The 9,996-nt window shown below is 37.5% G+C and overlaps 1 protein-coding gene across 1 annotated transcript; it reads right to left on the bottom strand.

Annotated features, from left to right (window-relative positions):
- Positions 1-672: 672 nt before the first annotated feature.
- On the bottom strand, positions 673-8,800 carry LOC106013509 (1-phosphatidylinositol 4,5-bisphosphate phosphodiesterase beta-1; the record flags this gene model as incomplete). Its single annotated transcript, XM_013089434.2, is given in 2 exon segments — positions 673-953; positions 8,011-8,800. A coding segment is annotated over 1 exon segment (99 nt), but the record flags the coding sequence as incomplete, so codon positions are not given.
- Between the last annotated feature and the right edge of the window lie 1,196 nt (positions 8,801-9,996).

Genomic DNA, 9,996 nt, shown 5'->3' with positions numbered 1-9,996 from the left:
GGGGTTGTTTTTTTGTTCCCAGTAAGCCCTAACCGAAAAAAAAAATCTTTTTTTTTCTGTTTAGGTCATCAACTCTTGCCCTGCCTTCACAATCTAAAGATAGCAAAAGCACATGACTCACATTCACATCATGCTGAGCTCCAGTTTCTTTTGTTTGTAAGTGTCATTGCTAATTTTAGTCCAACCTTAATGCCCTTTGAACCTGACACCCTGTCGCGCTTCTCCAGATGAGTGGCGCTGACACATTCGTTCTTATAGGAATGTAACGATCTGTTCGGGAGTCAGGAGTCTGCTTTGGGTGAACCTGACTACATTCTAAATATTCTGTAACTTCTAGGTTCCATTAAAATGTTCCTTAGTTGCGGATACATTTTATACAATGGACAGGCCGTTTAAATGGAAATTAGAGGGACTGCCAGAATTTCTTCGTTTTCGACAGGTTTTTTGGTTTGGAGAGGTTGTCCAAATAGAAGAAAATTAATATAATCCAGGATTTAATTTTCTTTCAATTTATATAGCTTTTTCCAGATTAACCATGTACGGTTTAAGAGGACTCGACTCACTATAATTCATAATAGACCATGCTCAGAATAGTTCTGTTCAAGCCTGTCCATTGCATGATTTTATAAAAAGCAAACTTTTGAAAAAAAGAACAAAATAAAATGTACTCACATCATTGAACATAATGAACTTGTTGCCCTTGGTAAGGGTCTCTGGCACCGTAATGGGCTTCAGCTGCACCTGGTGAACTCCTGGCTTAGCTCCTGCCATGGCTGCTTCACCAGTCTCACCGTATCTCCGTCACACACTCAAAATTCTCAGAAACTGGTAATTTATATCCGTAAAGAACTTGTCACAACAGTCCTTTATTTATAATGGGAGGTCTCTGGATGTCAGGATGAATCAGGCCAACAGCAACATTTTCCTCAAGTCAACAACTGAAGTATGACTTACTTGAAAAAAAAAAAAGAAGAAAAAATTCAGTGACCATATTTCAAGAAAAACCTAAAAAATGTTTGCACAAACAACAAAATATGTCAAATTACCATAATAACCCCAAACTGCAACATACACTCACTAGTTTCCCTCCACCATCCAAGTACATGTAAAGCTAAACTAATTCTTTCTTTTCGGAAAATCAACATCCTTGTTCCCCTCAAATTAAAATACCATTATGAAGTCTTGTAAAGACCATTCTATGCTTCTGCTGTACAATGTGACAGAGCCACCTACTTAATACCTACCTATCACCTTAATTATCTTGTTATGTAAGCCTGTTTCTGTTACCTTAACAGCATTCACTCTCAGCATACTATAAGATTACAACCAGAATAATGAATGAGTATCTATTTTCTCACTCCTGAACATTTTGGTATGGGACATAAAGGGGGAAAACTTTCACTTATAAAGCTCCTCGTGCTGTTGGAAACACACACAAGAAGTCAATTTCGTCGCTGCAGGACTCTAGCTCACTCACAAAACACAATTTTTGGTTTTCCCTCAATCCTGACTGACATCAATCAACACAATCTATAAATAATTGTCAACAGATTAACCTATCCAAATAGCCGCTACAATGTTGGATTTTAAACAGCCTTAATATGTGTATAATAAAAAATAATAGCCTAGCTTTTTAGCTTTTTCCACTCTTCTGTAAAATTTCCAGAAATCAAGGTAGATGCTTAGACTCCTGCAGTGACGGTATGTTGAAGCGCTTTGAGTTCATTTGGAGAAGCTAATCAGAAAATACCAAATTACAATGTGAAAAATTTCTAAACATTTCAGTACACATCTCACTGTTTATCATCCACCCTCAACCAAGAAGTTCTCGAATAACAGAGTAAAAGGAGCAATTTAAAATTCAGTTTTGCTATTTCGGCCTACGATACCACTCTAGTCATATTTCTATCAATTTAGCAAGTGAATGATAACAATAATAATAAAAGATAGCATTTGTATAGTGCATTCTCGATAACAAGTGCTATAAATATGCCTTACACTAGATCTATATCATTAACACCAGACTGGGAAACACCATACGGAGTACACCTCACCATTCTCTGCCAGTTGTCCGCAGCCTACAACTGGAGGGCAGGGAAATGCTGTCGTATTAGCACTCAAATTGGCAGAGTTTTATTTTATGTTCCATTTTAATTTTTCTTTCATTTTACTTGAGAAGCAGATCTTCTTAAACGTTTCATTTCAAAGTGTATCATAGATTACAATATGTTGGGAACCCCAGACATAAACTACTTTAATAGTCTAAAGTAAAACACCATAAAACAAAAACTCGTCCCAAACAAACTTATTGAAACGTGGGTAACTTTATCCTAAAAAAAGCAAGAGTTATTTTTCTTTATATTAACTCTTTAAGATACGGTCCACCAATTCAGCTGGCTCACAACATCACTCAGTTAACCCCAGCCAGCCTTTGTTGTTTAATTCAACTGTGTGTCATGTTTACTACTTTGATCATTCATTTCTACTCAGTTTTGGTGTGTATTTTATATAAATAAGTTAAAATGGAGCACGAGTTAAACATATAGGAGGGAAATTTGTGACGCTGAAATCTTGGATGTCAAAATGCATTTGCATTTAAAGGACATTATATCATAATATAATCATGTGTGTGTATACCTGGAGAAAGGTCCCAGTTGTCAGAAATTTTAGATATATATATATATATATATATATATATATATATATATATATATATATATATATATAATATATATTGATATAAGGACATGACACAAATTCAAAGTTGAACATGTTGATTTTAAAAAATTGTTCAAATATCTGAGTATCAGTACATTTTGTTAGGTAGAGTGTAAAAACAAAGTTTGGAGAAAAACGGCTTTAACATTTACAGTACCGAAGGCTCATATACGGTGAAAAATCCTAGGGTACCGCATCAGTTTAGAACACTGAAGCCGTAGTAGAATTTTTTTTAAAGAATAGAAAAACTTTGGCAGCCCAAGAAACACGCTTTAAAAATTCAGGGAGGTTCATCAACCATTTGGTTATCATATAGAGTGACTTCCTTTGGTATTTTACTTCAGTGCAGCGCATCCATTCATTGTTTAATTTTGTTTAGTGTGCCTGGTTGCGTCTGCGACTAAAGTCGCCAGCAGTAGTGAGCACATACTACGGCTTGGTGACTAAAGTCCCCGACGGTACTGTAAGTGTTAACTTTAACCTCAGTATGTTGACCCAATTTCTACCACATTTTTAACCTTTGGTGAAGTACATGTTGCAAAAATAATTATAACAGAGAAAATATTATAAAATCCTTTCAATATGTTATTAGGAAATGGCTGACCACATGTTTTCTGACGTAACTACATTTTTTATCAGGTATGACTTCTTTGGCCTTTTCATCCCATTGCTCAAAAAGAGTTTTGCCGACCACTACTACCTTTCTCCAGCCCCACACATATTACATACTTATGAATTTTGTTAACTCCAGTATAGTAACAGTTAAGAAATAAAAAACCATGACTGTCCGCTGCTGAATACAGAATCGGTTAAAGCTGTGCTTTTACACATTAATTTTGCAAAGAAAAATCATTGAAATCCATGTTCAGGCAGTGGTGTGTTTCATACTTTTTACTCATGCTGAAGTGCCAATACTCACGTGGTTTATAAAAATTCACCTAAATAATAATACAGTGGAGTGTCTGCTTTTACACTGAACACGGTTAAAATCCGAAAACAGGTCTATCGAAAGAAAAGAATGCTTTCTTCTTCACTATTTTTTTTTTTTCTGCAATCTCTCTGAAGTAAAAACACAACTACGCCAAAGAAAATCTGGCATTCCTACAGATTTCAGTTTAAGCAGTCACCATGTAAAATTTAAAAACTACACTGAAATGGTAATTCACCAGAGCTCTTATCTGTAGCCTACATTTAATAAGCATTATTGTACAAAATCCTTATAAATGCCTTTCTTTTGTTGTCAACATTCAAATTTAAAATAGAAGTCAAGGAAACAAAAGTCTGCTATTTCTGTCAATTTTCAAATGATGCGATATGGGCCAAATGAATATTTATGAGAGGAGAGAAGTTTGAAGATAATATATCTTTTGAAAATCATAGTAAACAACTTGTTTTTATACATAATGGAGCTCATTTTCACCCAGTAATTATTCAATGTGGTCTCGATTCATGGATGTCAGGTTCTCACTGACTGAATACGTTGTAAACAATGAGTTGTATCAGAACATTTTTTACCATGCTTTAAAATTGCAAATGTTGCTAAAATGCATAAAAGAGACAGGGCACAAACAATGCCACAAAGTAAAGATACTTACAATTGCCATTGATTATAATGAAAACCACAATTTACACAAAAATAGAGAAGACGAGTAGTTTTGTCCCAGGCTGCCAAAGCTGTTTACACACGTAATATATTAATAGGAAAACACAGGCTAGAAAGTTTGCATTCAGTTATAATTCTTTTTAATTTGATTTTTTAAAATTTAATAGTCCAACTGAATAAAAGGGTCAATCGGTAAAATTTTCAAAGACAAAGGAAAATTTAGTAATGAAAAAAATTTCATCATCTAAAAACTTTTTTTTACATGTTGTACTGCTTTTTCTAGAGGCCACAAAATTCATCAAACAATGGCACACTCGATATTGATAATAAGATATCTGAGACTTTAAGCTCTTTTTACCATGTTATAACCCCAAAGATTCTTATAATATAGGACTTCTGAATGAAGACAAAACCCCCTGTGTATTTTCCTGTGATTCAGTCTTCTTCTGTGATGTAATACAGACATCATGTATGCCCAAAAGTAGCCAAATAGATCTAGTCTAGAGACGAGGGCAATAAATAATTTATTTAATCTGAGGCCTATTCTCTAATCACTTTATCTGTCAAATAAAGGACAATCAAAATTCTATGACTTCAATTATTTCCATTTGTAGTAAAACATGCATGTATGCCCAATGATTTCAACAGCTAGTCTAACAGACCTACGTTTATTTTTCATGAATGTTGTTAAAAGTAACACAATTTATGAAAAGTCAACCAGACTTCAGTGACAGGCAAAGTAATGTTGTGATGTTGTGTTTCATAGATTGATAGACTCGAATCATGTCAGTGCTAAAAATGCTGGTCCCGGTGCCAATAACCCTCATGATTCGATTTGTTGTTGACTTATATCTTATACAATGTAATAAGACCGGCTCTATTTCTCCGAACCCGTGGGAAAATAAACATGAACTGCATTTCTCCGAACAGTTATATATTCTCGAGATTTGTTGGTTATTTGCGAATGAAGTGGCCTGCGCGTGCGAGTGTGGGTGCGTGTGTCTGTGTGTGTGTAAGGTGTGAAAGGGCGGTGTGTGTGTGTGTGTGTGTGTGTGTGTGTGTTTGTGTGTGGGGGCGGAGGGGGGTGTGAAGGGATTTTTTTTGCTTATATTTTATATTGAAGGATTTTAGTTTTTTTTCTTTAGGGGTGACTAAATATATATATATATATATGCAAAATAGATTACTACCAAAGTCAAGCAGTCTTGTTTTCTCGCACCTTTTGAAGGCATTTTCAAATAAGTATAGTCCAGGAACGTTGCCCTAACCACAATTTAAGTGTATCTAAATATTCAGACATTTAAAAATCTCTAACTTAAGAAATTGAATTTGATGCAAAAAATGCTTCTTCCCAGTCCTCGCAGAAAGGCAGAATGAAAGATGGCGCCGGCCGAAATAGTCTCAAATTTTTAAAAAATCTCAAGAACGGAAACCGTTCGGAGAAATAGAGGTCAAGTTTATTTTCCCGAGCGTTCGGAGAAATAGTCACTTCGATTTAATAGGCCTAATAGTCCAGTCAAAAACATACAAAAGTAGGCCTACAAATCTACTCTCCTACTCTAAAGTCCCGAAAGAAAGTTAAAGAAAAGGGCATTAAATTAACTTGATACAAGTTATAAAATGATCTCTCTAGAAACCCAGAACCAACATGAGAAAAGTGTATGCTACAGGACCAACTACACTGGAACCTGCTCTACTGTACCGCAATCTGTAGAATTACACCACTGTACTAAAGCAAAGAGACTATTTCTCCAAACGCTCAGGAAAATAAACTTGACCTCTATATCTACGAACGGTTTCCGTTCTCAAAATTTTTTGGTTTTGCAAGAGTTCGGCATCACCTTTAATTCTGCCACTCTGCAAGGACTGGGAAGAAGCATTTTTAGTATCAAATTCAATTTCTAGAGATTTTTAGATATGTCTGAATATTCAGATACTGCGAGAAAACAAAACTGCTCAGCTTTGGCAGTAACTTTGCATTTATTCATCCTAAAGCAAAAACTAATCCCTCCACGCCCCTCCCCCCTTTCACATCTTACACACACACAAACACGCATGGGCCACTCTATATTCGCAAATATGGCTTTATCTAATCTAACCAAAAAATCTCGAGAACGGAAACGTTAGGAGAATAGAAAAATACATAAATAAAAGAGTTCAAGTCTATTTTCCCTAGCGTCTGAGAAATAGAGCCGGCAGTACTAAAATTTTAAAAATTTGGTATAGATCTAGATCTAGAGAAGAAATCTCTATAAAATTATTCTCCACTGAAATGACTAGGTGTAGTCCTACATGACATATATAGGCTAGTAGCTAAGCTAAGTTGCAGGCCTACTCTATGCCTACACAGAGGAAACATCGTGACTGGATGTTAGCAAAAATGTCAAACAAGTCCAAATGTACAATCACCACTAGAATCTAGACTAGGCCTAGACTTCTTGATCCAGATGAAGAGGACAAAAGATTTCGTTGGTGGCTCTCCATCCGTTAGGCCTACTAGAATCTAGATCTAAGATCTACTAACTCAGGTCTGCAGCTAATGATCTAGCCAGTTCTAGTCTACCCCCTTGATTCTAGAGATATAGATCTAGATCTGGATCTAATCTAGATCTAGAATCTAGATCTAGATCTAGTCTATGCAGCCTGCTTGAAACTGGATCACCAGATAAATCGACTAGAATATCTAGATTAGATCTAGATTAGATCTCTAGAATCTAGATCTACATATCTAGTAGGCTTAGATCTAGATCTATAAGTCTAGTCTGTCTAGATCTAGATATAGATATCTAGATCTATAGCCCAGACAAACAACAAGAAACGTCTTTTTAATAGAGATCTGGAGACCAAGAACATTCATCCATCAGACATAATTATCTACTAGATTCTAGATCTAGATATAGATTCTAGATATAGATCTAGAATGACTAGATCTAGATATAGATCTAGATCTAGACTAGAATCTTGATAATCTTTAGCGAGATCTTGATCTAGATTCTAGATATATTTAGATCTAGATATCTAGAATCTAGTCTAGATTAGATCTAGATATTGCTGTGATAGGTCTGGTGCATTTATATCACTGTAACCTTTCAAAACATGACACAATACTAGACAATAGATCTACTGCAACATGCTGGACCTTGCACTTGCACAAATCTGATCCCAGGCCCTCGCTAGATTTTGAATGTCGTGTCTTGTCCGAGCCAAAGCAAAGCAAAAGGGAAGATCTGGGAATGTGCCTTGGTCTAGGCTACATAAACCGACAAGACAAGAGCAAAACAATAAAAACATTAGCCTGTTGAAGTTTAAACTTTATCTAAATCTAGATCAGCCTAGAATCTAGATCTAGAATCTAGATCTAGATCTAGATCTAGATCTAGATTCTAATTGAGTTGATCTTAAATTAATAGACTAGAATCGAGAATCTAGACAAGTAGGCCTAGATCTATATGGACATGGTAAGATCTAAGGCTAGATCTAGATCTAGAATCTAGATATTAGATCTAGATTCTAGGTTATAAATGCCTTAGACATCTCAATTCTAGCCTAGATTCAAGATTTAATTCTTCAACGTCTTATTCTCTAAAGTACTTTGTGAGTAGCCTATTGTGCACTGGGCATATTTTATGAGAGAATGCCACCACTGATGATAAGCCAAACTCAAACAGGACCTCGGCGATCAAACTTACTTGGCTTCAGTTCAAATTCAAGACTCGGAAAAACTCTCGACAAAACATCGTCAACACACTCAACCATACGAGTCGAAAATGGCTTTCACAGTAAGAAACAAAAATATATCCACCAAGAAGTTGTTAGAATCTTCTGCCTGACATCGCCTAGCAATGCTTCCGTCTTTCGTTGTTTTTTTGTTATTAAATTCAGTCCCAATTCAATCACTATGACACTCAGTTGTCAGTACAGGACCGATTAGATCTACTGCGCAAGATGCGAGCGAGCACTGAGCACACACCCCGCCGCCGCACACAACAAAATCCGCCGCTGCTTGTGACAGTCTGTCGGTGGGTTCGCATTCCCGCATCGCTTGCACAGCGGGAACGCCTGTTGTGTGTTGTGTTGGCCAAGGCCTAGGCAATTTGACCCACCACACTGGCTGGGGCCTGCCGCTAGCCTATAGCCGTACAACAGTGAATCGTCGATCCCTCTCTCTTCCGACAAGTTCCGAGCCGCAAATTTCTGCCGAATAGTCTAATCTCGGTCTAGATCTAGGCCTAATAATTAAATTTTAATATTTGGCAAGGGTGATGTCACGTCAAGGTGAACCTATGGTGGGCGTGTGAACGTTGAGATGGTGAACTTACATAAAAATTGGAACGATGTCTTGTGTTGTTTCTGTTTGAGTTTTTGTTTTTATATAGAGTATAGGTAACACTCATTATAAATTATTGTCAGGTTCAAGATTGACAGGGGCGTCACTGGGTTATGGTTAGGCCTAGTTCATTCGAGAAATCTTCTGATTTCTGATTTGTCAGCCACGGAAGACTGTGAGTGAAATAACTCGCACACTCAGTCACAGATGATCGGAGAACATTATAGTGAGTGACCTCACGTCTGACCTCCACGAGAACGCGGGAGATAACTCGTCAAATACAGTCAGCGTTTAGTTGTAGAGGAGTTTGGGGATTTTTTTTTTAAATTAAACGCGGACAGTTTGTTGTTGATGTGGTTGTTGTTGTGTTGTTGTTGTTGCAGCTGTTTGTGCTGCTGTTGATACTGAGCACGTTTTGTTGTCTTGCAGAGGGTAGGAGGCTGTTTGTACGAATAAGCACTCCCTACCCGGGGGTTCACGAGCTCCCCTGTTTGTCTGCCTGCCTGCCTGCCTGCCTGTCAATCTCATTCCATTATCTGTATATCTCTCAGTATACCCCCCCCCCCCCTCAATTAACATTTAACAAGACAAACAGACAAACAAACAGACCGACGGACGGACGGTCAAAAATGTAAGCGGATTTTTAAAAAGTTGTCGGACAACATGAAAATGTAGATCTAATAATATTATAAAAATAGTTTAAAATTAGAAAAATATTAAACCTCTGAGAGTTACTGCATTTCTCATTTTAAAATAATACATAGGCTAGTACAATAGAACATGGTTATAGCGGGATTTTAGTTCCCGAAGTAAAAATCCCGCTGTAGACTAGTTCCCGCTCTAAGGAATGCAAAGGGGAATTTCCGAAAAATCGCGCACAACATGCTCTCCTCTTCTTTTGTTGTCTTTTTGGCCTGGCCTAGGCCTTAGCCTAAGGCTATGGTCTAGGCTGAGAAAGCCTAGGCTATGGCACATCACTTTTGGAGTGGCTCACGTTGGCTAGGCTAACGCGTCTCTCTGCACCATCTCTCTCTCTCTCTCTCTCTCTCTCTCTCTCTCTCTCTCTCTCTCTCTCTCTCTCTCTCTCTCTCTCTCTCTCTCTCTCTCTCTCTCTCTCTCTCTCTCTCTCTCTGCTGCCTGCCCAAGCCTAGGCTAAGCCCTACCTCACTCATCACTGGACTGGCCAACCACAACGCCACACCGCTGACCGCCTGTTATAATAGATACTCCGAGTTTGGAGCCCACCTACAGCCCCCTACCAGAGACCGTAACTACGGTATACACGGTCTTTGCCCCTACCCCCCAACATCCTTCCCCCAGCAAGAGCTCGCTCGATCTCTCCCGCTGT

This window comes from Aplysia californica, unplaced genomic scaffold (assembly GCF_000002075.1).
Source record: "Aplysia californica isolate F4 #8 unplaced genomic scaffold, AplCal3.0 scaffold00950, whole genome shotgun sequence".
In the NCBI taxonomy this organism is placed as follows: Eukaryota; Metazoa; Mollusca; class Gastropoda; order Aplysiida; family Aplysiidae; genus Aplysia; species Aplysia californica.
The sequence above is the reverse complement of the archived record's forward strand: the minus strand, read 5'-3'. Positions and strand labels throughout refer to the sequence as shown.